Source organism: Carya illinoinensis, chromosome 2 (assembly GCF_018687715.1).
Source record: "Carya illinoinensis cultivar Pawnee chromosome 2, C.illinoinensisPawnee_v1, whole genome shotgun sequence".
NCBI lineage: Eukaryota > Viridiplantae > Streptophyta > Magnoliopsida > Fagales > Juglandaceae > Carya > Carya illinoinensis.
In genome coordinates this window covers 29,177,616-29,205,550 of record NC_056753.1, presented here as the reverse complement: position 1 = coordinate 29,205,550, position 27,935 = coordinate 29,177,616, and the positions used below count along the sequence as shown (strand labels likewise).

At 35.7% G+C, this 27,935-nt stretch overlaps 5 protein-coding genes across 7 annotated transcripts; all 5 read left to right on the top strand.

Moving 5' to 3' along the window:
- Positions 1-323: 323 nt before the first annotated feature.
- Positions 324-6,526, top strand: LOC122300723 (magnesium transporter MRS2-I-like). The gene is made up of 11 exons (XM_043111579.1): positions 324-866; positions 1,048-1,077; positions 1,457-1,604; positions 1,814-1,935; positions 3,044-3,118; positions 4,304-4,531; positions 4,603-4,647; positions 5,527-5,571; positions 5,659-5,688; positions 5,808-5,927; positions 6,021-6,526. Exons 1-11 carry the CDS (start codon positions 615-617, stop codon positions 6,105-6,107), a joined length of 1,182 nt encoding a protein of 393 aa, XP_042967513.1. The 5' UTR covers positions 324-614; the 3' UTR covers positions 6,108-6,526.
- A 2,074-nt stretch (positions 6,527-8,600) lies between these two features.
- On the top strand, positions 8,601-14,635 carry LOC122300722 (E3 ubiquitin protein ligase DRIP2-like). 3 transcript variants are annotated; one of them, XM_043111577.1, is made up of 8 exons: positions 8,601-8,790; positions 8,885-9,239; positions 10,574-10,673; positions 11,819-12,125; positions 12,360-12,667; positions 12,759-12,809; positions 13,964-14,036; positions 14,150-14,635. In XM_043111577.1, the coding sequence occupies exons 2-8, from the start codon at positions 9,080-9,082 to the stop codon at positions 14,342-14,344; spliced, it is 1,194 nt and encodes a 397-aa protein (XP_042967511.1). In that variant the 5' UTR covers positions 8,601-8,790; positions 8,885-9,079; the 3' UTR covers positions 14,345-14,635. The 3 variants fall into 3 exon arrangements, with proteins under 3 accessions (XP_042967511.1, XP_042967510.1, XP_042967512.1); XM_043111576.1 differs by having other exon boundaries at positions 8,601-9,239; XM_043111578.1 differs by lacking the exons at positions 8,601-8,790; positions 8,885-9,239; positions 10,574-10,673 and adding an exon at positions 10,695-11,135.
- A 567-nt stretch (positions 14,636-15,202) lies between these two features.
- LOC122300721 (DNA-directed RNA polymerase V subunit 7-like) lies at positions 15,203-16,839 on the top strand. Its single transcript, XM_043111574.1, has 2 exons — positions 15,203-15,503; positions 16,017-16,839. The coding sequence occupies exon 2, from the start codon at positions 16,026-16,028 to the stop codon at positions 16,593-16,595; it is 570 nt and encodes a 189-aa protein (XP_042967508.1). The 5' UTR covers positions 15,203-15,503; positions 16,017-16,025; the 3' UTR covers positions 16,596-16,839.
- A 1,153-nt stretch (positions 16,840-17,992) lies between these two features.
- Positions 17,993-23,264, top strand: LOC122300720 (CRM-domain containing factor CFM3A, chloroplastic/mitochondrial). The gene is made up of 9 exons (XM_043111573.1): positions 17,993-19,124; positions 19,685-20,177; positions 20,251-20,381; positions 20,816-21,166; positions 21,465-21,621; positions 21,714-22,006; positions 22,293-22,352; positions 22,475-22,564; positions 22,664-23,264. Exons 1-9 carry the CDS (start codon positions 18,228-18,230, stop codon positions 22,853-22,855), a joined length of 2,664 nt encoding a protein of 887 aa, XP_042967507.1. The 5' UTR covers positions 17,993-18,227; the 3' UTR covers positions 22,856-23,264.
- A 1,629-nt stretch (positions 23,265-24,893) lies between these two features.
- On the top strand, positions 24,894-26,500 carry LOC122300717 (transcription factor bHLH92). The gene is made up of 3 exons (XM_043111571.1): positions 24,894-25,293; positions 25,439-25,732; positions 26,251-26,500. The coding sequence occupies exons 1-3, from the start codon at positions 24,961-24,963 to the stop codon at positions 26,347-26,349; spliced, it is 726 nt and encodes a 241-aa protein (XP_042967505.1). The 5' UTR covers positions 24,894-24,960; the 3' UTR covers positions 26,350-26,500.
- Positions 26,501-27,935: the final 1,435 nt, after the last annotated feature.

Below are 27,935 nucleotides of genomic sequence, written 5' to 3'. Positions count from 1 at the left end.
CCCTATTGTAATACTTTGAAATTATAGCCAGCTCCAGATTCTTCCGTGTTCCCTCAAGCAGACGTTGACGCCTGCAAAGCAGTGCTCTACATTCTTCCCCAGGTCACTTTTCCTTTGTGAATTGCCTAGTTCACGACAGCAATGAGTAAACACGTCGTAAGCCACAGCAATCCGGATTGTGGTATACATCGAGAGACGAACATCTTCCGACTCCAAGAACTTGAAAATTAGCTATGTATAAAAGTTAAAAAACATCATGTTATAAACATTGGACTCGCACGTATAAGCGGTTGTACTTAAGAGGTGTAGGTTTTTTTTTTTTTTGGACAAAGAGAGGTGTAGTTGTTAATGACAATAAGAATCATATACGGCATCTTATAAAGTTCGATATGCCAAAAATATAATCCCTTAAATTATATAAAGCTATTATTATAATTTAAAAAAGCTATGTCCTTTATCCGCTTTCAAAGCCAATCGGCCCAATTCCCTCACTTGATCGTAATTCTACAGCAATTAGGTGATTTACAAAAATTCGGTGGTTAGGGATTTCTGTTTCTAAAGAGAATTCGGGATCGGAATGTGAGAAGCGGTGAGGGAGAGGGAGAAAGACATCGATGGCACGGGACATGGAGGTGGTGCCCGCGGACCCCGGTGCGGCGTTGGTTCCGAAGAAGAAGAGCCAGATGCTGGCTCGGAGCTGGATAATGTTGGACTGTAAGGGGGAACGGACCGTCCTGGACGTCGACAAGTACGCTATCATGCACCGTGTCCACATCCATGCTCGCGATCTCCGTATCCTCGACCCCTTGTTGTCCTACCCCTCCGCCATCCTCGGCCGCGACAGGGCCATCGTTCTCAACTTGGAGGTTATTTTCTCTCTCTCTCTCTCTCTCTCTCTCTCTCTCTCTCTCTCTCTCTCTCTCTCTTCTTTTTTATTTTTTCTTGAGGTGGGGAAAGGAGGGGCCTATTTGACTCTTCTCATTCTATTCTCTTCGAATATTTTGAGACTGATGGATTTTTTGTTGATTTTTTTGTTGGGGCTTTCAGCATATCAAGGCAATTATCACTGCCGAAGAGGTCAGTCTCTCTCTTGACTGGGTCCCGTCGACTCGAGCTTCGGTTTCATTTTCAGATGTGTTTTGTAGTGTATTTACTCTGTCAATTTAACTGCTTTCATTTTGCTGGTAATGGTAGCATTGATGATCCATTATACTTTTTCTCTTTGCGGTGATCAATTAATCAACTGGGTGAGAGTTGAGCTAATTCATGTCTAATGGACGAAGCAAAGAATCTGCTATTGACTCAAACTCTATGAGCTGATTGATGAATGGCATTTAATAAGTGGCAAAAAAAAAAAAAAAAAAAAAAACGAGTGCAGTATTTATTGAGTTTTGAGTTTGAGCTTTGTTTGCTGAACGGGATTGTATTTTTATTTTTATTTTTTATTGTGGGATAGGTATTGCTTCGGGATGATGAAAATGTTGTCCCTGTCGTTGAGGAACTTCAAAGGCGTTTACCTCCTGTCAATGCCATTCGCCAAGGTCAACCCAACGGAAAAGAGTACCCAGGTGGGCAAAATGATGTCGAGGCCAGTGAAGAAGATGGTATGTGATATTTGATTTAGTGGTTTAAAAGTTAAAGAAAATTAGATTGGTGAAGAGTTGGGACTGTCCTTGGTGTGTTTCGAAACTGTATTATGTTCTTCATCTCTCTCTCTCTCTCTTTAATTATTAGTGTTTTTTATATAAAACTTCCTAATCTCAGTCCTCGTTTCATTTCTTGATATCTAAATTGTCTAGATTATGCAATGTAGAGTCTCCATTTGAGTTCCGGGCCCTGGAGGTAGCTTTGGAAGCTATTTGTAGTTTCCTTGCCGCCCGTACAACAGAATTGGAGAGTGCTGCATACCCTGCACTTGACGAGCTGACCTCTAAGGTGAGTATTTCTGTGTCTCTTCTTCTTCAAATTTGTCCCCATCTGGCTGCTTTCGTAGTTACCCAACCCATCCTGCCCCTCTAGTATTGTTCTCGGTTGTTTCTCCTAGTTGAGTTGTGTTTAACGTGTCCAAAATAATTCTTGGAAGCTTTTTAGCATCTCCATTCTATTTTCTTCTCTGTCTTCATTTTTTATAACTCCACACAGAGAAATATGAGAGTTACATTGGGCTTTTGCTACTCAGATACCAATGGAGCATCATTTTAGTGAATATTTTACTCCAAGCGCTCTATGGTTGTATGAGAATCGTGTTCTTTTGTATACTTCCTTTGTACATGGGCTTAGCCTACTTCATTCATATTAATAAAATTTTCATTTTACATGTAAAAAAATGGCTGTATGAGAATCTGTGTATTTGAAGATGTGGGACTGTCCAAAGAGAGTTGTTTAGGTCTTTGGTATTTTTATGAAGGTAAGATGTTGGTACTTCCATGGTCGGTCACTTAGGGCCTCTTTGCTATTCTCTAGTTTTGGATTTTCAGTTGGAGCTCGAGGGGAGCATTATTTTTAGATGGGTTAATATTGACTCTTTTCTCTGGAGAGTTCACCATATTTGTGTTAAATTTTACAACTTTTGGCTTGGCTCTTTTTTATAGTTTCTCTATGCTTTTTCGTAATTTTAGCTTTTAGGTCTATTTTGCTTTTGTATATGCATCCTTGTACTCATATCTAAATTCTTGTAATTTCTCTTAAAACTACGTTTCTACTCCATCTCTTATAGAAGGGATCAGTCATAATCATTTCTCCCATTGGGTTGGGACTTTGGGCTCCTTTTATCTTCATCATTGTTTTCTACTGTCCGCTATTGTAACTCTCTTTGGTCTTGTGGTTTATTTCTTCTTTCTTCAATACTCCAATTCTTTGGGCAGCCGCTATAGATTTTAATGGGCTGGTTTTTCATGAGTTTCTCTCTCTCTCTCTCTCTCTCTCTCTCTCTCTCTCTCTCTCTCTCTCTCTCTCTCTCTCTCGTATTCATCATGTTTACTTAGAATAAGCTTTTGTGCTTTTCAACAAAAATTTTCAATTACTTATCAGAAAAACTCTACAGATTAGTAGCCGTAACTTGGACAGGGTTCGCAAATTAAAGAGTTCAATGACAAGGTTGACTGCTCGGGTCCAAAAGGTATGCGCATTTGTTGTAATGTGAGCCACACTGTACATCTAGATGCTAGAAGGCAAATTTATTATATAGTCAAAGCCCCTCCTTTTAGTATTTTTTTTGTAAGTCCTTATAGTGATTTATCCTGTGAAGAATTTGTATAATATGGATTATGGACCTTTCGTTCTCCAAATATCTTTTTTTTTTTTTCCTTTATTTTTTCTTTTTAAAAAAAAAAAATTATTCAAATATAGTTTTTATTCTCCTCCTCTCTACCTAATGTACTAATGAATATCAATGCATGGTATACCTTTTAAGTAATTTTATGTCCAACATATAGGCATTATCAATTTCTTTTCAAAGATTTATAAAATAAATATTTAGGGATTATTGTATAAGCCAATGACCTGTTATGTAGAATTTGGCCCTTGAAAGTTACCTGACTCAACCAACTTGTATTTATCTTTGATTTGTTTGCATCCGAGTGAGTATTTTTTTATGAGTAATTTTGGGATGAGTAAAGAGTGAGTATTGTTACAGTTATAAAACCAAGAAATATGGAAATTTTGAAGCTTGAAAAACAGACCTATCCTAGAAAAAATATTTCATAGATTTGGGCGGTTTCTTTGCATTTCACTTAGCCATGGCTTTGGATTGCTTGCATAACTGGCCATATAGATTTGGGTGGGCAAAAATGAAGGTGCTGAGATGATCTCTATGTGCAAAAATCCAGAGCATCTAAACCATTTTCTTCAATTAATATTCCAATTAGTTGAAGTAGATTGTCTCCATTCTATAGTTTTAGGAAAATAAAAACAAATTAGAGAATACAGCACTGATAAAGAAAACTCTTGAAACCTTGACAGATATCATTTAATTGCTTTAAGTATGCAACGCCACCTCAGTGGAAGTTGTTGAGAATTCTATTTGTGATTCTGTCTATTATTCTATTTTCATCAGCAGCAGCATCCCCATCCCCATTCCCATTGGGGCATGTCGCGCGTGAGTGTAGTCCAATAGGAAAATATTTCGAACATTATCTCTCTGATTTTTTCCTCGTGTGTATTTGATAATAATTTACTTTATTAGGTTGCAATGAGGGAAAATGAGTATAATTTATGTTTGCTTTACTTATACGTTGAGCAATGAGTACTGATAAAAAAAAGTACATTGGGCAATGAGCAATCTGCTGCTTGTCACTAATTGCAGGTTAGAGATGAACTTGAACAACTACTTGATGATGATGATGATATGGCTGACCTTTACTTGTCGAGAAAGTTGGCTGGTGCGTCTTCACCAGTTAGTGGCTCTGGTGCTGCCAGTTGGTTTGCTGTATCCCCAACCATTGGCTCAAAGATATCCAGAGCAAGTAGAGCAAGTGTGGCCACAGTCCGGGGAGATGAGAATGATGTTGAGGAGCTTGAAATGTTACTGGAGGTTGTAATGTTTATTTACTTATCATGTCATGTTTTTCTGAAGTGAAGTCTCAACTGTAATATATTTTGCAGGCTTACTTTATGCAAATTGATGGCACATTGAACAAATTAACCACGGTATGTGCTATTTTATACTTTACTTTTTAATTTGTCTGTATGTTTTGTCTATTGGTACTTTTCAGTGGATTCTTTTTGACTGATATGAGACATGTGATAGTTGAAAAAACCATGAATGGCAGATGCTAGTAATCAGTGACTGGTGAGTAATTTTTGAATTGACTAGTGGGGGAGATAAGTTGGAACTTCGGTTTTTGTTTCTGGAGCTAGTCTGTTAGTTTGCTGAACAAATTGTTAGTTTGTGACTTTGAAAGTTCTCTTTCTTTTTATAAGCAGAAGTATCTTGACATTATTGGTATAATGGCCTGGGGCTATACATGCATAGATGGGGAATTCTTTTCAGGTTTTTTTTAGGTCTTCTATACATGGGTCTATATCAGTATCTATATTTTACATATGCATGTATTTATGTATGTACATATATAAAAAAATGGGGGTAATAAACCTGGTTTAGAAAATTAGAAAATATAATCATGACGTGATGGACCTATATTGCTTGGCTATTATGAACAGTTTGCTCGTGGATTTCATAACCATTTCCAGTCCCTGGATAAGCATTTACTGTTAATGTGCTTGTTCCTTTTATACATTCGCTGAAATTCTGGTGCTAAAGGTCATTTGCAATTTTGCATAGCCTGGACATTGTCGGCAAAGACCAGAATAGAATAACCCCCTTTGGAAAGGCAGGCCTAATGATAAGTTGAACTAAAACAAGGACGGCTTTTGTGATCTGTGTTGCTTCTTCCTCGTACATGATTCTGTTTGTTCATTTCAAATAACTCCTGCTATATGTTTGTTCAGTTCAAATAATCTTTTTGAAGTTTGATAATTCTTTTATCGTACTTAAATAACTTTTTAATTGCTTATTTTGAGCTGCAGCTGCGAGAATACATTGATGATACAGAAGATTACATCAATATTCAGGTAACCAACCAAGAATTTAAGATTTTTTTGTTCCCGGCCATTAGAGCATCTTATATGATCTGGAATAAAACTTCGATTATTCTGCAGCTCGACAATCATCGAAATCAGCTGATTCAGGTGCTTCAAACTTCCTTGTCTAATCTTGTATTTAGTATCAATGGGGATATTGCTAAGTCCTGGAATGTTTCTGTTGTTTATATACGTATACATTATCATCATCTACTTAATGGCTGCAGTTGGAGCTCTTTCTAAGTTCTGGAACTGTTTGTGTATCGATCTTTTCTTTGGTGGCCGCAATATTTGGCATGAACATCCCGTATACTTGGAATGATAACCATGGATATATGTTTAAATGGGTATGCTAGTAATTTCTGCTTGTAAATTTGACTGCAGGCTGATGGATGAAATTGTATCAAAATGTTGAATGATCTCCCCGTTTGTGTTGGCAGGTGGTCATTGTCACGGGAATCAGTTGTACTTTTCTCTTTCTACTAATTGTTTATCATGCTCGCCACAAAGGTTTGATTGGATCTTGAATTCATACTCACACGGGAAGTATTCCTGCTGGAAAGGAGTCTTATGCTTGAGCACTGGCTCGCTTATTATGCACGGTATGGTAAATTACTTTACTCAATCTCTCTCTCTCTAGATTAAAGTTTCAACAAGGATCGCCTGTGCCTATGGCAGCTGGGTTTTAATACAAAGGGAGGAACATGGCGAGTTAGCTAATTTATGAACAATCTGATTTATTGATGCTAGGAGCCAACTCATATAAGTGTGAAAACAGTCGGCTGGGTAATTTATTGTTCCAATTTTGATTCACATTCTTTCTTATTGTTCTTATAAACATCAGCATTTGGTTGAAATGTTGAACATAAGGTGAATGGCAGAATGCTAACCACAATATATTTGTAATGAGTTACATTTTTAAGACTTTTGCAATGGTTCTCTGACATGGGCAACAAGTTCCCATCGTATATCTTTTCTATACTTACCAATTTTACTAACATCTGGAATCAGTAGATCAGGATGTAAGTCAAGAAAATTAATGCGGAATAAATTATACCTTAGAACTATTTTAAAAGACAAATACCAAAGAACAACGAGTGTAAAGATGCATGAAGATCAAACGAAATAACAAAGAAGACGAGCATGGTGACTGAGTGACATTCCCAGCATCTCTCTTTTGCCATTTTCATTTATTGTCCTAGAAGTTAAAGTTTTGACCAAGTCAATATTCATTAGTTTTAGAAGTATCAAAGATCAATTATTTATTCAATAATTGATCTTAGAGTATGGAACATCGCATGAGTTTGAGTCACGAATGGAGTTCGAGTCACATAAGGTGATCTATAGGTTGAGTTGAAATGTCTTAATATCAAAGTAGAGACATATCATGAGTTCGAGTTATCTTAATACCTTGATACGATGTATAAATATAGTGTCTCGATACTGATAGATAAGTGGAGTGGAAACGCTAGAGAATATGATTTTTGGATAAATGGTTATTAGTTACTCCTATAGACTTTTGATGGATCAAAATCAAACATAGCAGGAAGAACATGGATGTATGCAACTGAAGGGTTCCACCCTTACCGGACACTGCACAAATCTGACAAATATATGTGATGTATCAGTGAGTGGACTGCCATTTAATACGAGTCAGATGAGAGGGGTCATGAAGCAGCACGCGACATTGGAGAGTCCTGGTTCACAATCTTTGACCATAAAAACACTACTTTATACATGAATAAAGTTAGGTACGAGTGTAAAATGCACGGTTCTTTGCAATCTCCTTCAGATAATAGGACCCACTCTATGCTCTCTCACACGCTAAGAGGTAGAAGTGCAGCAAACTGCACGAGTTACCCATGTTCAGAATCTATACTAAGTACAGCAAGGCGACCAATCCGCACAATATCCAAGTGAGACGATATCAGAGACGTCTATGCAATCATGGGCTCTACTTGTGCTACGTCTTTATTTTTTAGTCGAGATAAGTTTTTTTTTTTTTTTTTTTTAACTAAGGTTAAGAGATAATAATTATGCCATTTTTATTCAACAAAATTGATTGACACGTCATCATTTGTATAAAAGAATAATGTTATGTATAAATTTAAAGTATACCTTTTTATAAAAAGATAGGTCTCACGTAAAAATAATATTTTTTTTTTGACATTTTCTCATCGTGGGGTTTACATTTTTACAAAATGATTGTACAAAAATTGTCTATTTATAATAAAAAAAAAAGTTTATCTTTCGGACGCTTGTATGTAAAGATTAAGTCTTTTCTTTCTATGAAGGGTGAGGTTGAATCTATGCTTAATAAAGAATATTATTTTTTACATATTTATCTGTAAAGAGTATAAGTAATAGTGAAAACTATATTAGCCACAAAAGAAAATAATATATAAAAACATTCCAGAATGTATACGGTCATATATAAGTTTATCTAATAAATGAATGATGACAATTTCTCATTAAAAAAAACTTGTTTAAACCATTATTCTATATATCACATATGTTTGTCAAATTTGTGTTGAGGGTGGAACCCTTCAGTGAGGGATATAACTTATCATTTCACACCATATATTTTATATATTTTAAAATTCTTTATTATTATTATTTTATTTTATTTTATTTTTATTAAACTAATTGAGTTGTTCTATTTATTATCCATATATCACATACTTATTATAGGAAAAAAAATTAAATAAAATATGATGTTTGAGGATGATAAGTAGAATTATTTCTATTTTAATACCAAGACATTTCAACTCAGCCTACAACATGAGAGAGGTAAATATAACAAACGTTACTCAAAGAAAAATCACAATTAGATAAATAATTATTAAATTTTCTCATGATATTTTCATTATTTTGTAACATATTAGGTTACTGAAAACAGGAGTTCTAATAAATTTAAAACTACAAAACTAAGTTCATTATGATTAGAATTAAGGCGTTAAATATATTTTATAATAAAAGTAAAGTTGAAATAAGTCATTTTATTTATAAATTTTATTTTACGAAATCCTTTCATTAACAAAACATTTAAAAAAAGAAAAAGAAAAAACTCAGGATGCGCAGGTTAAAACCATAGCCATCACCTGCGCAGACTATGCATCCCCAATCGCTATCACGCAGGCACCTCGCCCTCAAAGACTCGAACTCAGTTGGCCTTCGTATCTCTCGCAAAGAAAACATCAGCCATAACTCGTAAGGTCTTCATGGTTTTGGGTACCGTTTCTACCATTGCGCCTCGAACGGATCATCGACATTGACTTCTTTTGCCATTCTCCAAATCGAACAGGACCAGCGGGAACACTCCAAAATCCAACACTTCCTCACTCTGTCTCTCTTTTTTTCTCGCCCACCAAAAGGCAGAGCCAACACAAGAAAAAATTTTTCTTCGTGATTGACGTGTTCTCTCGTCCACAACGGTGGCAAAACTCATGATTTTTAGTCTGTTGGTGACGTGAATAAGGAGGCGCTTACGTTTTTTTTTATGTGTGTGTGGGGTCAGAGGGGGACGGAGAAGCAGAAGATGGTGATGACAGGCCAGGTGGTTAAGCTACAGTGGGAGAAACTCGCCGTATGCATGACCTGTCCTTTATGCAATAAGCTCTTCAAAGACGCCACCACCATATCTGAGTGCCTCCACACCTGTGAGTGCTTCTCTCCCTCTAACTCTCTCTGTTTCTCACGGTTACGTTTCTCCAATTTCTGAGTTTTTCTATTTGATTTTATCATTTTATGTATAGTCTAATATTCTTTCCCTTTTTTTTTCTTGGTTCATTGTGGTTTACGTTCAGTCTTTCCTTTTGGCATTTGAAGTCTGATATCTTGTATATATTCTTGTTTCTAAATCAATTCTGCGATCTGGGTAAATAATATTCAATTTCTTTTATGCCTCGGGTCTTCATCAATTTGCATTCTTGTCGCGTTGGTTCATTGTGATCAGTCGACTCAAAGAAAGCACTTTATGTTAGTAATCACTGTTGGGGACCTCGGGTTTTCTTAAATTTCAGTAATGGCAGACTTGAGCTTCGAGATATGGTAGTTTGTAGAATAAAATAAGTAAGAGGAAGTTTTCCTGAGGATGGCCATGCATACTGCATGCTGGATTGTATCTGTGGAGGTAATTGCTGTGTCCTAAAAGCTGCTTCGCGGCTGCATAAGGGTTTGGGTGTTGAGAAATTTTGAGGTATGTTGTGAATAGTAGTAAAAAAGTAGGTAAAATGTAATAATAGAATATTGAATATTAGTAAAAAGTAATGAATAGTAGTAAAAAGTAAATGAAAAGTAGTAATAAAGTAATAAATAGTAGTGGAGTATGTTAAAAGGTATTGAGGTACTCTCAACACCCAAATTTTTTGATTTGCACCAAAGGCTGATGCCCTATGAAAAGAGTATAAATGTAGATCTCATAATTTGCATCTTCGTTGGACATGAGGTTTCTTTTCTTGCGTTGTCGTTTTTTTTTTTTTTTTTTTTTTTTTTTAAAAAACGTTTCATTATTGTATGGTTTGGACAAAACCCTCTAGTAATGTCATATGCATTGACCTCAGATTTGATTTAATTTCAGCACTTTAATCAGTTTTTACTTTCCACCAAGCGCTAATCCTATACAAAAACCATAACGGTCAATTTCCCTTAATTTCTGTGGGATTATAAATTTAGGTCTCATTATTTGCGTTTAGTTGGGTATGAATAATGGTTTCTTGCCGTGTTGTTCTTTTTCTCCCTTTTAACGTTTCATTTTTGTATGGTTCGGACAAAACCCTCTAGTAATGTAATATGCATTGACTCCTGGCCTGTATTTGTTTCTGCTGATAAGGGCTATAAGGCTTACTGGTTTGTTATGTCATTGCAAGTTTGGTGCATCGCATATCAATGACATTTCAGCATAACCAACATTGCAAGTTTGGTGCATTGAATATCAAGTATATATCTACTCTCAAACAATATCTAGTGTTCTTGTTTAAAAATTAGTAAACAGTTTGCAGGAAGTGCATATATGAGAAGCTAACTAGTGAGGAGTTGAATCACTGTCCCGTGTGCAATAAAGATTTGGGTTGTGCTCCACTAGAGAAACTAAGGTATTTCATCATCATTATTCCCACGAATTTGGAAATTACGAAGTTGCAACTTGCTTTATGATTATATTAACTGCATGTATGGCATGCCAAAGTGATACTTCTTTATTCTTCCTTATTATTATTATACATGTGATTTGCATGCTCAACTGCTCTCTCTCTCTCTCTCTCTCTCTCTCTCTTATTGAGTTATTAAGGCCTGCAAAACGTAAGGGATCAGATGCTCAAAGTTTTAATAAAATTGTTGTTCAATGTAAGTATATGCAACTATATTCTTTGGTTCAGTAGGGGAAAGGATGCATACTTTCCCCAACTCATATGCAGCTTTGGAACATTGCAATTGAACAGTTTGCAGGACCAAAGCAGCATTGTCATGAAAGCAAAGTGTATATCAGGTGTGTAGATGAGATTTCTGTCTGAGATGGTCAACGTTCATTTTGACTCATTGCATTTATTTTCACCAAGGTGAGAGGAAAAAATAAATTGACTTCCATGCTTTGTTGGAATGAAAGTTTCATGTTAAAGCTCTGCTCTGAAAGTGCATACTCAAAACTCTAAATGACATATTTCTAGTGGGAAGCATTTGTAGCAACTTAGAGAGGAAATTAATCACCTTAGAAGTTCTGAAGGTTATCAAGTGTTGATCAAGTAGTTTGGAAGGACTAATTCTTGTTGAGACGTAGTTATAATTCTCTTTCAGTTGTTTTTGGCTTGTATGAACAAGAGGTCCCGTTTTGATGACCTTAAGATAGTGTTTTCTTTAGATGCTACCAAATCAGTGGTTTTCTTGGGGCCTTTTTCTGATGCGTATTAGTTTAAGTTTTGTAATATAAAAATATATTAAGGGACAAATAATAGATGTTAACGAAATTTTGATAATGCTTGCTACAGGGAAACCTGAATATACCTCCCCTCCCTTTGCCTGCCCCCCTCCCCCAGTGCAAGGTTGTTGGTTGCTTGCCATTGAACCCAATTCTTTGCTTGAGCCTGTAGTCCAGTTTGTTCACTATATTATATTTAGAAACATTTTTTCGTAAAATCTCTCTTAAGTTGAAAGATACAACAAAAATTGAAAAATTGTAAATGATTTTAACTGGAGAAGTGGTTTGAGATTGTTTGAAGTTGCTGTAATTTTTGCTGATTTGCAGGGCAGACCACAATGTTCAAGATTTAAGGGCTAGAATATTCCCTTTTGCAAGGAAAAAGGCCAACGCACCTGGGGTGGTACCCTCAGTTCTGTTTTCTGGAAAACGGAAGGAGAGATCCCTCTCTCCATTTAGGGCCAGCATACCTAGAATAAAATGTGCTGCAAGAAAGTGTATTCCTCTACTTGAACCTTCTCTTAATGTTGACGAGCCTGTTGAAAAGGAGGGAGATGATAAGAAAGTGGGAAATCACCGTCTAAGTTTAAGCTCAAGTGCGACTCTACATGAAAATTTGCAAAATAGAAGACAGGTAAAAGAGGAAAAACTTTTGTTTTGTTTGATCTGTAAGATATAGTCTGTATTTTTTCTATGTAGTTTGTTTAAGAATATGCTTTAATTTATAACAACTTCCTTGATAATTATCCTTTTATGATGAAGAATTCTTCTAATGCTGAGTCATATAAGCAATATGCACCTAATAAAGGGAACAGAGGACCATCCTGAACGGTGTGAAGGAAAACTGATTTTTTGAATAAATTTCTAGGTGAAAGCTGCAAGCCAAACAAAATCTATTAAGTTCACCATGCATGGAATGGTGGTCAAGCCAGCACTGCCTAAAGCCAAAATTACGGGACATGGTAATAAATTAAAAGGCCACGGTGATGACAATGGCTCAACGTCTGCACCATCAAGTTTAGTGAAAACTAGAAAGTTCCATGGTGTTCGACAAAGAAGAGCTGCTGTCTCTGAAGGCTTGATTAATATTCCAGGACAAGCTCTGATTGATGTAGATTATAAGAATGACAGAAGATTTAGTCCAATTTGGTTCTCATTAGTTGCCTCTAATGACCAGTGAGATTCCATTCCTTTGGTGTAATGAACTGATCATAAAGAGTTATTCACAATTCATATATTAAGTTTTGTTTTTGATTAATGACTTCAGGGAAGGAGATGCACCCTTGCCACAGATATCCTCATGCTACTTGCGGGTTAGGTGAGTTTTATCAACCCCAATTCCTGCCAGTACTTGTATTATTGCTTTCCTTAATCCTCTCCATTTTCATTAACTATTAGCTGTGTTGTTAAGAATGAGCTTCAGGTTAAACTAACCTCCCAAACAGTCTCCACCACGGTGTAAACTTTGAAGACCACCTTCAATAGATGTTGACGCCGGATGTAGAATAAGGATTATTCTGACGGCTAGCTAAACTTCGGAAGCTAGAGATATTGAGAAAAACGCAAACAAAGAGAAAACTCTGAGATTAGAGTTTATTTATAAAAATCGAATATCTCTTATGAAGCCCACAAGCTGAGCTTAAATAGCTAAGGAAAAAGAGATAAAAGTACAATTATGACCAAATAATAAAATACGAAATAAAATAAGTATCTTGCTAAAGTCTAGCTGAAAATCCGGAATAAAATTTTTCCTCAAAATAAACATTACCATAAAAGAAAAATAACAAAAAATGAAAAAAATAACTAAAAATGACAATTTGAAGGAGAAAACGGCTGATTTTGAGCTCAAAAGAGGGACCATTAGGCATAGCATAGTGACCAAGGTATGTGTGTCGAAGAGAGGTTTTCGAATTGGGGTTAATACATGATTCTGACACCCGTAACCAAAGTTATAGCCAAAATATTGTCATGTGCGCAATATCCGCCCCAATTCCTCGCCCAACTAAGGAAAGCCCTGTTCTGCGCCCAATTGAGGAATGCCAGCCTTTCATAGCTAAGATGGAATCTTCACATTTTTCTGCCGGATTTACGCTGATCTGCCTTCTCTAGGTAGTCCAACGCTGATCTGTCAGCTCATAATCACTAGAATTGGATCCCTTTGCATCATATGTGTGATGTGATCATAATTTTCTGTAGGTGTTAGAGGCAACATGTGTTACTGTCTGAAGTCGATCCAATTAGTGCTCATTATCGTCGTTTGCATCAATTTAACTGTGAAACTCATGCATTTTGATTTTGTCAAATTATTCTGGTTGATACTTGTTGCAGCAGTTTTGTTTGTTTGCTTATGTAAGGGTTTTGATATCAACTTAAAATGAGAGCATCCTTTAGAATAATTTCTACCGTGACTCCTGTAACTTCACGGAGAACATACCCCCAATGTTTACTGATTTTCTCTTCAAATTGTCACAGGGATGGTAGTTTACCCGTTTCATTTATAAAAAAATATCTTGTGAAAAAACTGGATCTTGATAGCGAGGCCGAGGTAACTCTACTCTTTGTCCGTTTGTCTAAAACAGAAACGTGCGTGCGTGTGTAGGGAATATCTTTTTCTGTAGTTCGATCATATTATCTTGACATTAATAAAAATCCTTACAGGTGGAGATCTTGTTACGTGGTCAGCCAATAATTTCTACACAGCAATTTCATAACTTGGTAGACTTGTGGTTACAGACAAAACCAATGTCAGAAAGAATTCAAACATCTTTGGGCTGCTCAGCCAAGGACTTTGTGATTGTTCTGTCTTATGGTCGAAAGATAAGACCCCATGAATATGATTCAATGATGCTTTAGGGTCATCTCTTACTGATCTCAGTTACCTAAAAAGGACAGCATTAGTCTTCCCAGCATGCATGCACGTCCAGGAAAATCTTAAATTCCCTTCTGTTGTATTGAAACCACCCATGCATAAAATAGGCTAGAGCTATGAATCTATCTATGATGAGTTGTGATGCGATAATTATTAATCAGATTCTGTGCTTCCTTGTTCTTGAGTGTGTTTTTCATCTATTTTGTTGTTGGAATGTTACATGCAGGAGGAGGCAAAACTTATTGCATGATAACCAGATCAAGATGAAAGGGAAAGTTTGCTGTCATTCTCATTTTCTAGTTATAAATTCATAGAAGTTACTCAACTTTAAAGCAAAATCTTCTTAAATGTTCAGAACTCAGAAGTACTATTTTAACACGAACATTTTAGAAACTCTTGGTCTCTCTCCATTTAAGAAAAAAGTACTACACTCTCAAAAAATGTCAATTAGCATTTTTTTTTTAATAAATTGAAGAGAGGCATTACATTCATAAAAATATTATACAGAAGTAAACTAAAAAATTGACGTGATTTTATATAATATGTTAAATTTACTTTACAATTGATGTATTATATCAAATCAAGTTAATTTATAAATTTAATTTTATAATTAAAATATTTCTTCAAACTTAACAAGGGATAGTCATTAAAATAGATTTGATTCTTTGAATCAAAACTCACTATATATTTGATAATGAAAAATATTAGAAAAAAGTTAAACTATGACTATGGTGTGCTACTCAGCCCCCAATTTTGACTCAATTGACTGACCGAAGTTTTTATTTTTCTTATTCCTTTTCCGTTTCATTTTCGTTTTTTTTAATTATTTTTAAAATCCCATTTTAAGATGGGTCAAATGATTGTCGGCCCAACTATCATTTCCCACGGTACACACTACATGCTCATCTCAAACTCACACACTCTCTGGTAGCATGTGGAATTTTCTGTCCCAAAAATTCAATCGACGTAAGATTTTTTACGCCTCTCGCGAACGGTATCCTTGGATAGATTTTTACTCGCCCACGTTCCTCAGGAAAGAAGTTTGCCAGGAATGCGCACCTCGTCAGTCCTCAAGTTCCCTCAACCTCTCCTTTCATCCGGTTCCTAAAGTTCCATTCGGGGTCTCTCCAAAATCTCGAGCAGGTTCTGTTTCTTAAACACCCTTCTCTATATGGTTCTGGGTTTCTTTTCATTTCCCAAAATGACTTTTTTTTTTCCTTTTTATGTATGAGATTGATAATCAGACAATTTTCTCGTACTGGGTCGTAATCTGTTATGTCTGAAGCTGGTGTTTCTAGAATTGTGAAGCCTTCTGTGAATTGGGTATTTGATAAATTGACTTCTAAGTTTATAAGTTTCTCAGCTTTGAGTTGTTAGGTTTTTATTTCGAATTCTGAAGTGGGGGCACAGCAGCTGATACTGTATTCAATTTCCCGTATTTAATCCTAGGAGTTGAAATTATCTACGTCTAAAAACACAAAATTTTTGTTGAAGCATAATTATGCAATTCCATAGTTTGGTCACTGGTAATCTTCTTTAGTATTACTTTGATATGTATTGGAAACCTTCTTTAGATGCATTGTCCAAAAGAAGATGGTTGATTAATTGAGCAAACCAATTTTAATAATCCTGTTGCTTTGGGTCATTTTGAACTAGATCTCGGACATGTTCTGTGAAGTAGAACTGCTCAGGGATGTGGCAGTCCTTGCAAAAAACTTGGAGGGAACTAGACTTGTTCCCCAGAGGTTCATCATAACGCGCCTGTTGGAGGACTTGTTGAATGAAAAGGCCAGCAAGGATCATGGTTACTTTCTTGCAATAACCAGCTTAAAGAGCATAGGTAAAGGAGAGGTTGTGGATGAGACAGGGGACGTTTTCTTCCCTGTAGTCTTTAATTGTCGTATCTTCTTACCATTCAAGGGAGAGATCTTAAAGGGAGTTGTTCACCACGTTTTTAGGCATGGAGTCTTCTTGAGATGTGGACCTATTAGATATGCTTTTCTCTCAGCAAGAAAAATGCCAAATTACCAGTATGTTGATGGGGAAAACCCAGCCTTCTCGAGTGATGAGCTTGTAAAGATAGAGAACGATGTTGTCGTCCGTTTCGTAGTGCTGGGAGTAAGATGGATTGAGAAAAGGGGCGACATCAAAAAAGAATTTGTGATGCTTACCAGTTTAGAAGGTGATTCCCTTGGACCTATTTCATCATCTGGATCTGGTGAATTGGATTTGTAACTAAATAAGAAAAACTGTATGGTTCACCGTAAATGATTTCAAAGACAAAATGATCTCCTTTTCTCAAGAAAAGATGGATGGTGTATCGCAAATGGGAAGTTGATGATTCTGTGTGGTGTGTGTGTTTACCAAAATATCAATTGTAGCTTTAGAAAGGTTTAGGTCTTAGGATTTATATATGTATTTTTGAACTTGTTAAGAAATTGTTTGTTGTTGTTACAATGAGATGATGCTGATGCGCGTATGTTCAGCGTTTCCATACTTTATTCAAAGAATAGCTGATGCACTTCTTTTATATTTTCTGCACACACGTTTGCATTGATATTAAAATACAGGTGCCACTCAGACTGGCAGTCGAGGCTTTGTTGAGGCGATACAGTCTCATGTTCCAATCCTTGGCTACTAGCAGTAACGGTTGCTGCTCTGAAGTTCATTGACACAGAATTCCATGAAACATTGATATATTTATTACCTTCTCAGGCTTATGGCTTCTCTTTAGTTTATTATGATAAGTGTGATGAATTTCAGACCTACAACCATAGCCTCATTAATGGCCAATTATTTGCTTCTAGCAAAACTCATATAATGGGTTGAACCAAATCCAGATAAAAGTGCCGGAAACCGACTTCTGCGTTTGTCTTCGATGTCATTGAGGATTCTGTTGCTTATTCATTTACTTACAAGAAAAAGGATATCATTGAGGGTTACAAATGTATACCAATTGATTTTGGAGCATTAACTATTATTATAGTATTTAACTTTTATGACAGAACGTGTTAGTTCAATACGTGTCTTTTGATTTTCTTAATTCTTTGTTCTTTAATTATATTTAATCGTTATTAAATTGTAAAAAAGATTAAAATTTAAAAGATCCAATAATTTATAACTCTTGATGGGGATATTTACTTTGACATAATATATAGGGGCTCTTGATCCCTCTCTCCATTCAAGCAAAGTTTATGAGAAGTTTCCAACTACTTAAAGAAGAGTGACTGAAAAGACCAAAATCCTAAACTAAAATTTGGAAATGGAGGTTCTACATGTATTTACAGTTTTTCTTATAATTTTACATATAAGATTTATTTTGTTAATTTTCTTTTAAAATATAAATTTTAAATTTCATGATTTTTAATGACTAACACGTGAACAAGTAAGTATTTCATAAATTTTTTTAAAATATATATAACATTTTCTTAATTCAAATATCTCGACTTAATTATATATTATTTTTAATTTAATATTTTTAATTTTTAATTTTGTAGTTTTTATTTACTTTGACTAATAATCAAGGGACCTAAGTAGCTTATGGTTTTTTGGGTCCCAACTCCAACGTCCCCTTGCGGTGTATCTGTTTATATTAATTCAATGCAATCTTCATTTAAAAAAAAAAAAAAAAAAGGGAAAGGGCAGGGAGAGGAACTGTAACCCTATTCTGGTGCGAGGATAATCTAGCACGCGTGGAAGTGTAAACCCCACGTATCCAAACGGACTTCAGATATTAGTTCCTCGCCATGGATAATAACATACGAGTAGAGAGAGATTGAACCTCCGATATCTCACAAAAATATCCCTGTATGCTCGCAGACCGATTATTTGATTGATGAAATCTTTCTGAGGGGCAGCCAATGAGCCATGGCCCTTGCACCCAGTCGTCAATTTCATCCAACAGCAACTTTCTTTGATTCATTTCATAGCTCCTTCTCCAGGTTCCACGGCACACCCATTCGGTTCTTCAGGTACGGCTCCTCCATTTCTACCAAAAGATACACTTTCTACGCAAATCACTCCAGTATCACGTCTAATTCAATTCCTGAGCAGCACCCACTTAGGAAATCTAATTTTTACCAGCCCATTTCTAGTTCTAGGCATCGCAGTAGTATAACTAGTGATAGTTGGATAGATAAATGGAGTGAAACCCACCAACATAACCGTCCAAAACCACCTCGGGCCGTGTTGAATTACCGTAGTGGTGAGAATGGGAGTGTGATGAACTCAGACTCGGCGGAGAGTGAAGGCAACAGTGGTAGTAGTACAATGGAGAAGATTGTGAAGAAGTTGAAGAAATTTGGGTACATTGATGATGTTGATGGGAGCAAACAGAAAAGTCAGGAGATGGTTATTGAAAAAGGGTCTGTTGAAGATATATTTTATGTTGAGGAAGGAAGATTGCCGAATTCGCGAGGTGGGTTTTCAGCGGAATCACCGTTGGGGGTAGAAAGTGTGTTTGGAGGTAGTGGAGAGGTGAGGTTCCCATGGGAGAAGCCTAAGGAGGAGGAGAAGGAAGACAAAGCTTCAGTGGTGAGGAAGAGCAGGACTTCAATGGCGGAATTGACTCTTCCAGAGTCAGAGTTGAGAAGGCTGAGGAATTTGACATTCCAGAAGAAGCACAAGACGAGGATTGGAGGTGGTGGCGTTACTCAAGCAGTTGTGGACATGATTCGTGAGAGGTGGAAGTCGTCAGAGATTGTGAGGCTGAAAATTGAAGGTGCCGCCGCACTTAATATGAAGAGGATGCATGAGATACTGGAGGTCTGGTTCTTATAATTTTCTTATATCTTCTTGTAATTTCAGCATCTCTCTCTCTCTAACTGTTTCTATCTTTATTTAACTTTCTGGAGAAAAGGAAAGGTGAAGAAATCAGTAACTGAAGTATGAAATAGTAGCTTTGCTTCAATTCTTAGTGAGTCTAAAGCAAATTAATTCTCTTCATGGGAATCAATATTCAAGCCCCTTCGGTTCTTGTTGCAACGAAAAGCTGTTAACTAATATCTACTAGATAGGTATTGTTATCCTTTGATATGATTTGGCACCATCTTACACGGAAGGGAAGAAGGGTTTAGAAGATAGGCATGAAAATTTCAAGTAAATGTTTTTCGAGTGGCTTTTTTTTTTTTTTTCCAAAACCTGCTTTCAAGTTGGTCGTAATGAGTGAGGACTAGAAAATTTCTATATTTTTATACATTTATGCTTGAATGATTAAGGTAGAGGTCCTATCCTATAAAATGTCCTTTTCCTTTTTTGTTCATTTTTCAATTGCGTTGATTTTTTTTGCCCATTCATTTGGTGGAAATTTCTTTTATTGTGCTCAGAGAAAGACTGGTGGACTGGTGATTTGGAGGTCTGGTACTTCTCTTTCTCTATATCGAGGTGTGAGCTATGAGGTTCCAAAGGTGGAACTGAACAAACGAATATTTAAGAAAAATGAAATTTCTTCTACTTCCTCATCGACAGCTGCTGAAAAACATATTCGGAGTCCTTCTGAGCGTGGTTCTGATAATAATAATAAGCATGAACCACAAGAAAACTCAAATTCTACTGCTGAGAGAAAAGACAGGGAACCATTGCCAGACGTGAAGTATGAAGATGAAGTAGATAAAATTTTAGATGGTTTGGGTCCTAGGTACACAGATTGGCCTGGATGTGATCCATTACCGGTAGATGCAGATATGCTCCCGGCAGTTGTTCCTGGTTACCAACCTCCATTCAGGATACTTCCTTATGGAGTGAGATCAAATCTTGGTGCAAAGGAAGCAACAGATTTGCGAAGGCTTGCCAGGGTTCTTCCTCCACATTTTGCCTTAGGTTTGTCTCCTGTTTTCTCTCACATGAGCTTGAAAATGTTCTCTTGATTGTGCCTCAAATATTCTGCCTCCAGGTAGAAACAGGCACCTCCAAGGTTTAGCAGTGGCAATGGTTGCATTGTGGGAAAAGAGTTTGATTGCAAAGATTGCACTTAAACGTGGCGTACAGCTGACAACTAGTGAGAGGATGGCTGAAGATATCAAGGTAATAAAGCATACCTGGTCAACCTTTCTGACTTTAGGGATTAATTCTTTGTCAGTGTAGATCTTATAGCTCACTTATTTTATAGGAAGATGATACTCCCACAGACAAAGTGTACCGATTAGTGCCCTTTTTTTTCCTTAAAACATCTGTGTATTTATTTTTTAGTATTAAAACAATAAAATTCGGTACTTTCCTATTTTATATTTTCCTTAGATTCATTTACCAACTCCAGAAATGGAGTTGCTCTGTTGCTGAGCATTTTGGACTCCTATTTTGTATACTAATTATTTCCACCAAGTATCAAAAGCACACATGGTTTATCTTGTAGTAGGTACTTGTAAATTTTATCTGATTATTTGCTTCGGATTCCATGTTAGTTATACAGGTGTGCCATATAAAACAATTGGTAATAACAAGTTGACTGTTGGCCGCAGAAATTGACAGGGGGCATGCTGCTTTCAAGAAACAAAGACTTCTTGGTCTTCTATAGGGGTAAGAATTTTTTGTCACGAGATGTCACTGAAGCCTTACTAGAAAGGGAGAGATTGGCAAAGTCACTTCAAGATGAAGAAGAGCAGGCCCGATTAAGAGCTTCGGCCCTGGTTATACCAAGAGTTGAAATAGCTGAACAATCTGGAACTGCTGGTACACTTGGAGAAACTTTGGATGCAGATGCTAGGTGGGGTAAGACACTGGATGATCGCCACAAGGAAAAACTGATGAAGGAAGCAGAAATGATTAGGCATGCCAATCTTGTTAGAAAGCTCGAAAGGAAGCTTGCTTTTGTGAGTTCTTTAAACTCAGGCTCCATAGATTTGATATCAAAACCATCTCAGAAGTACAAGCAGCGTTTATCAGTTCTTAGGTCACTCTGAATTTGCCTACCCAAAAAGTTGTCTTTGAATTCTTTCCCATGAATATGCAATTCCCATATGATTTGCGTTGTGTTATTGATTCCCAAATTTTGTACCATCGTTTTGTTACTTTTTAGTGATACTTTGTTGTGAGAATAGATTAGGTTAGCTCTAATCCAGAATGTCCTTCATTGAAACTCTTATTTTATTTGTTTGTTTTTTCTGTTAGGCTGAACGAAAACTGATTAAAGCTGAACGAGCTCTATATAAAGTAGAGGAGTCTTTAATGCCAGCACAGCAGCAAGCTGACCCTGACAGCATAACTGATGAGGAGAGGTTTATGTTCCGCAAACTAGGTTTGCGGATGAAAGCTTTCTTACTTCTCGGTAAAACTGTCTGCCAAAGTTTTCAGGATTTTTCTTGCAGGGTATGAATTATGAGAGTGTGCAATGAAAGAGGATATGATTTCTTCTTTCAGGTAGACGTGGAGTATTTGATGGTACCGTGGAGAACATGCATTTGCATTGGAAGTACCGAGAATTGGTTAAGATCTTGGTGAAGGCCAAAACTTTTGATCGTGTGAAAAAAATTGCATTAGCACTAGAAGCTGAGAGCGGAGGTGTGCTGGTTTCAGTTGATAAAGTTTCCAAAGGATATGCTATTCTTGTTTTCCGTGGAAAGGAATATAAACGACCTGCAATGTTGAGACCAAAGAATCTTTTGACAAAGAGGAAGGCTTTGGCAAGATCAATTGAGCTACAAAGGAGTGAGGTATATCTATGAATTTGTATATTATTGATGTGAATATCTAGCCTTTCCAGATATGGGGCGAAAAATTATGCCTGGCATGCATTTGAGATTTTAATAGTCTCTGAAGTTCATGCATCTATCATATAGAAAATATAGCGATAGCAGAAGACTGGATTCAGGGATTATAAATACTGGATACATACTGCCCACATACTGAACCCCTTTGTAGATCAAAAGGTCTTTTAAATGTTTCATTTGAGTCACGTGCAAAGATTATGGCTGATTTTCTGGTAATTTTGTGTAACAGGCTCTCCAGAACCATATTTCAGGTCTGCAGAGTAAAGTGGAGAAGCTAAGATCTGAAATTGTATGCCCTCTTACATATTTTAGTTGTCCCTATTGAAAGTAAAGCTTCTAATTTGGCAGATAAAATTATTAACCATCAATTTTGTGGTCCAGTCTGATTTCATTAATGATTTTCATTGCTAGGAGCAAATGGACGTTGTGAAAGACCGAGGAGATGAAGTTTTTTATGACAAGTTAGATTCTGCCTACTCTACTGACGATGAGGAGACTGAGGTCTGTGTTATATATTATCTCATTTTCTGGAACTGCTAATCTTCTGTTAAATAAGAACCTTTCTAACATCTAATATCATCCCTTTTTCCCCTTCTACAGGAGGAAGGAGATGAGGCTTCTCTAGAGACGTATTACAGCGAAGATGATGTTGATAATGACAGTGATGGATCAACCTGCAACCTCCAGTCTCACAGGAATTTTTCCAGCGATTTCCAAAATCCAGAGTCTGAAACAAAATCTGAGGTTTCTGAGCCAGATGGATATGCAGGTTACAAATTCATTGAGCAATGAAGCTGATGAAATAGACCAAGAAGGCAATAGCTCAGCTGGTGTGAGCCTAGGAAAAGGACAACAATATCAGTTGGTGAGGCAGAACAAGGAGATTGTGGAAGGCTTATAGCAATAAGATCCCAGATTGCTAATCACTCTATACAAATCATTTAGACAAAATCACGTGTCCATAAATTCTTGTAACCTTTTCAGCTTTTAAAGTCAGGTGTTTTACTCTTATCATTGTTAGATTTATTGAGCTACACATTTCTCATACGGCAGATCAGTTTGACCTTATCTGTGGCAAGACTTGGAGTCATAACTCAGATGGCTTGCTAGTCTGCAAACAATGACGCACTCGGAAGCCAAAAATGTAAATTATGTAAACTGGACAAGCCCCGTTACGTGAAAAGTACATGGTTTTAAGCAATGGTGGGCTATCTATTCTCGTACAGCTGACCGAGTTTTATTTACAATCAATAGATGTATGAGAAGCTTTGAACTTTCAACACAAGATTGTTTGACTGTCCATGAAGATTATATATATATATATAAATTAATGTCGCACCATCTTATGTTCATAAATACACTTCGGCTATGCGTCTAATGTTGTTTCTATTGAGTGAAAACATTCAGTCCTGCTTTATAAATAATTATGAATTTGTTATCTGAGTTCTAAATAATTTGAAATGTCATGTCAATAAATATTACACGTCAACAACTTTTTGTTTGTACAAAACAAACTCGTTAAAAAAAAAAAGAAAGCTCCTTGTTAACAGTAGATGGCCCCTTACACGTGTTACATCATATATGTACTAGTAACTAATTCATAATCTTTTCATTTTGAGCAATAGTACTTCTAGTTTTAGATGTGCAAATCGAGATGTAAATCTTACTCGCTCATTTAATTAAAAAAAAAAGGGATAAATCTACTTATTTAAAAAAATATACCTTTTAATAGTCTCGCATTTTCTTACGCAGGATTTATACATCTTAAAATATTTTAATTTTAAATTTTAAAAAAAAAATAGCTTTGTGATTCCTATCGGATTGATACTTTCTTTTATAATCTTATTTTTTTATGTAATTATAATAACACAATAAAAATGTATATACACTATTTTTTTATGAGTAACATTAAATATAGTCACAAATTATGTAAATGTTGCATACTTAATAAGGAGTATTATTAAAAAATTAATTTTCTTATGTATGTCTTATATTTACCCACTTTTAAAAATATATATATATACAACACTTACACCCTCTTTAACTATAAAAATTATTTCTATTTTCTAATAAAAAATGCTACTGCCCAACATTGGCCACTCCATTTGACGACTTTGCAATTTTTTTTTATTTAATGATTGAAAAAATAAGTTGAAGTGTATTGGTATATATATATTTTTATTTTTTTAAATATTTAAATATATTAAAAAATATAGAAATAAAATTGGAAAGGGTGCTAGGGTAAGATTAGGTTTGGTTTGGTAGTAAGATGAGAATTTTGAGTTTTAAGATAAAATATTAAAATATTATATTTTAATATTATTATTGTTTTGAGATTTGAAAAAGTTAAGAAAAATTGAATTATTTATTATATTTTATATGAAGATTTGAAAAAATTATAATGATGAGATGATAATTTTAAATTTAAAAAAAAAAAATTTAAAAATCCAAAACATACCTGCGGTGTGTAACACCGCTCATTTCTAATACAAATCGCGGTCAACAAGAAGCAGCAAATACAAGTCAACATCTGGTCTCGAATGCCACTCTCGTGTAGCCTAGTAATGCAAAAGTTGTGGCCGTGCAACAAGGGCGTCTGATGTGAAATTGGACACAATTGTTTGTTCGCTGTTACGACAAAAGTTCCAGTATGTGGTCAAGCTTCAGAGCAGGACTAGGATGACCTTAAAACCTTGAAAACTTGTAAACTTTGACTATGGCAATTTCTCCCAGGCCAACACAACAACGTTGACCACGTGTTAAATATGCTTCGACAAGTACTATATTATTTATTTATATATATATATCAATCCAAATCCCAGAAGATGGTTACAATACAATTTAACAGCTACTGCCGGTATTTGAGACCCCAGGGAAAACAAAGGCAAGAGACAAGAATGATGGAAATGTTTTTCTCTCAGGATTTGCAGAGTGACATGATCTGGTATGATATTTATGAGGCTCCGCCGGTACTGAAACAAAGCGCTTTTATGGCGTACACAGAGGGACCCAGAATTGAGTTTGGGGCAGGGAATTCTGGTTGGAATCGTGGAAACAACATGAACAAGAGAATGGTAGAGTTCTTGAGGAGGAGTTGGCATCCAAAAATTGAAACCCAAGAGCACGAGAAAGAACGGGGTTTTCGCCACATGATGAACGAGCGGGCGAGGAGGGAGAGGCAGAAGCAAAGTTACATGGCCCTGCATTCAGTGTTGCCTTTTGGAACCAAGGTGAGTGTGGATTTTTTCTGTAAATGGGTGCTGTTGTCTTCTTCTTCTTCTTCCATTTTTTTTTTTTTTCTTTCTTTCTTTTCTTTTAAGGTCATGTTGGTTATGAATCTGTGTTCTTAATTTCGTGTTTTTTGTGTACGTGTAGAGTGATAAGAGCTGCATTATTCGAACGGCGACCAAGAAAATCCAAGAGCTGCAACGGCGTGTGGAGGAGTTGAAAAGGAGAAACAAAGTGGTTGAAGCAAGCATGGTGGCAGTTGAAGGGAAGAGAGACGTAGGGGGAGCCAAGATTAGAGTAAGGGTGCCTAATCCTGCATCTGGGGTTGATTCTATGATGGAAGTTCTTAAATACTTAAAGACCTTGGGACTGAAAGCCAGAACCATCCGTTCAAATTTCTCTCCTCGGGAGTTCTCAGCTGAACTGGAGATTGAAACCGAGGTAGTCCTCTCTCTCTCTCTCTCTAGCTATTTGTTTTGTTGCATGTCTCTGTTGAGATAAGGACATGGATGATCTCCAACTAGTCCTAGTGAGCGTAAGCTGTTTTCTTCTTCATGAGCTATTTTAGGTACTTGTAGCAGCACATGACAGTAATTTGGAAGCAAGCATATCTAAATATGTGAAACATCGCAACACATAAAACCAAACAAAAGAGCATGTATCTTTTGGATTAGGTAGAAGGATCGTACGGTTTTTTTTTTTTTTTTTTAAGAAAAATAAAAGTTGTGGCAAGACAATTCAATTTTGTCGGAAATTATTTATGAATTTTATTTGAAAAGAAAAGAACCTTCTAGTAATTAATAATTGTTAGATTTCTCTTTTATAATTACTGCTACTATTATTTTCTATTTCTTTTTTGAGTTTTTTATTTTTATTTTTGGAAAGACTGAGAATGGGATTATGCACGTGGGGTTTATACTTTATATGCTAAATAGTCTCTCTCTTTTGATTTTGGAAAGATGGTGGGAGCTGCTGACGATGTTGAAAGGGCAATAGGCAAAGAAATAACACTACATGAAGCGGAGAGGAAGCTGCTTCGCCATTTCGACGAAGGATGAAGGAGCTCAACCAAACGGGTAGGCCGCCAAAGAAAATCAACATCTTTTTAACCGTCGGATATATATATATATATATATATTTGTTTTTTCTATGTAATTATGGATGATTACGTACGCAATTATAAGGAGAAAAGAATAATTTTACCTAGTATCTCACACACTACACTTTTTTTATTTTTATTTTTTTATAATAAATATGTAGTGTGTAAATGATAAATAGAATAATTTAATTAGTTTACTAATAATAAAATAAAATAAAAATAAAAATATATATAATGTATGATGTAAAATGATGAATAACATAATCCGAAGATAAAACTTAATTGATTTTCAATGTTTTTGAATTTGACCAAGAATTAAGACGCCTGTTTAACTCTCTAGCTAGGCTACTAATTTATCTAATTGAGCACGAGGAAATAATTACTGGTAAAAGGGGATGCCGTAGCGTATTGGTAATGGGTTATTAAACTAATTACAATCTGAGAAAATAGTAACAAAGAAGTAACAAGATTAAATGAACGATTTGACTAAGGTGGTCTTCTATCAATGGGAAAGTTCAATTAAAACTTCACGTTTCTAACAAGGAAAAAGTAACAGTTTAAGCTGAAAACGATGGAGCATTTCCTATACGTCTTTTTGTTACTTGTAGTTAATTACCATTGGGTTCCACACGCAAGGATTAAGATATGGGCAGTGTTAGCCGCCCAGCGTTTATCCATCGAATCACTAGGGCAATTTTTTTTAAATTTTTTTAACATCTTTAATCATTAAAAATAATTTAAAAACAATATTCACCTTTACTATTAATCACTTCATTAACTATTACAATATATATATATGCAAAGATATTTTTGAAAGAACCTCATTTTCCTTTTTACAACACATTTCATATCATATTATTTAATTCAAAAATTTTATATACAGACACTTTTACGTACTCTTTTGTACACTCCAGTGATATGATTGATTGTTTATAAAAAAAAAATTTAATCTAACCAATTATATCACTAGAGTATGCAGGGAGTATACAAAATTAACTGTACGTTACATTCCTCTATCTAACTCTATCTAATTATTACAACTTTCTTATACAGTATATCAAATCTCATCTGCATGCCATTGTGAGAGAACTTAATACATCATATTTGTTCTTTTACTCTTTTTTTTTTCCCTCAGCCAAGAGGAAGATAAATCCATTGTGAGAGAACTATATACATCTTTTTCCTCCCCAGCAAAGAGTTTCTTGAAGGTATTCGAGAAAAAAGTTCGCGTCCACTGTCCCAGGACCCCAATAAGTTCTTGGAACACGAGAGAGAGAACCACAAAAACACCTGCCACTTGAGCCCACCCCTGGGATTAGAACTACACCATTTTGAAACCACTTTATCAAATCCCAACATAAATCAGGCCATTCGTAATTATCATTACTATACCACGGGACATTTAGTAACCCAATTTAAAAAATAAAAACTTAACTACACCTGCACGGCGACTCCCCTCATTCTTCTTTATAAACTACACCTATGATCATTGATCAATAACACTTTGACCTTACAAGTAATGGGACGTCATATGCTCAGGGGGAG

What these genes read in the sequence shown, in the direction of transcription:
- LOC122300723 (XM_043111579.1), top strand. Translation starts at nt 615, where the DNA reads ATGGCACGGGACATGGAGGTGGTGCCCGCGGACCCCGGTGCGGCGTTG. An exon ending in CGAGGCCAGTGAAGAAGATG is followed by an intron (nt 1,605 to 1,813) that starts GTATGTGATATT and finishes TATGCAATGTAG; the next exon opens with AGTCTCCATTTGAGTTCCGG. An exon ending in AGCTTGAAATGTTACTGGAG is followed by an intron (nt 4,532 to 4,602) that starts GTTGTAATGTTT and finishes TATATTTTGCAG; the next exon opens with GCTTACTTTATGCAAATTGA.
- LOC122300722 (XM_043111577.1), top strand. Translation starts at nt 9,080, where the DNA reads ATGTGTGTGTGGGGTCAGAGGGGGACGGAGAAGCAGAAGATGGTGATG. An exon ending in TTAGTTGCCTCTAATGACCA is followed by an intron (nt 12,668 to 12,758) that starts GTGAGATTCCAT and finishes TAATGACTTCAG; the next exon opens with GGAAGGAGATGCACCCTTGC. An exon ending in TCATGCTACTTGCGGGTTAG is followed by an intron (nt 12,810 to 13,963) that starts GTGAGTTTTATC and finishes AAATTGTCACAG; the next exon opens with GGATGGTAGTTTACCCGTTT.
- LOC122300721 (XM_043111574.1), top strand. Translation starts at nt 16,026, where the DNA reads ATGTTCTGTGAAGTAGAACTGCTCAGGGATGTGGCAGTCCTTGCAAAA.
- LOC122300720 (XM_043111573.1), top strand. Translation starts at nt 18,228, where the DNA reads ATGGCCCTTGCACCCAGTCGTCAATTTCATCCAACAGCAACTTTCTTT. An exon ending in GGATGGCTGAAGATATCAAG is followed by an intron (nt 20,382 to 20,815) that starts GTAATAAAGCAT and finishes TGTTGGCCGCAG; the next exon opens with AAATTGACAGGGGGCATGCT. An exon ending in GAAAGCTTTCTTACTTCTCG is followed by an intron (nt 21,622 to 21,713) that starts GTAAAACTGTCT and finishes TTCTTCTTTCAG; the next exon opens with GTAGACGTGGAGTATTTGAT.
- LOC122300717 (XM_043111571.1), top strand. Translation starts at nt 24,961, where the DNA reads ATGATGGAAATGTTTTTCTCTCAGGATTTGCAGAGTGACATGATCTGG. An exon ending in TGTTGCCTTTTGGAACCAAG is followed by an intron (nt 25,294 to 25,438) that starts GTGAGTGTGGAT and finishes GTGTACGTGTAG; the next exon opens with AGTGATAAGAGCTGCATTAT. An exon ending in AACTGGAGATTGAAACCGAG is followed by an intron (nt 25,733 to 26,250) that starts GTAGTCCTCTCT and finishes GATTTTGGAAAG; the next exon opens with ATGGTGGGAGCTGCTGACGA.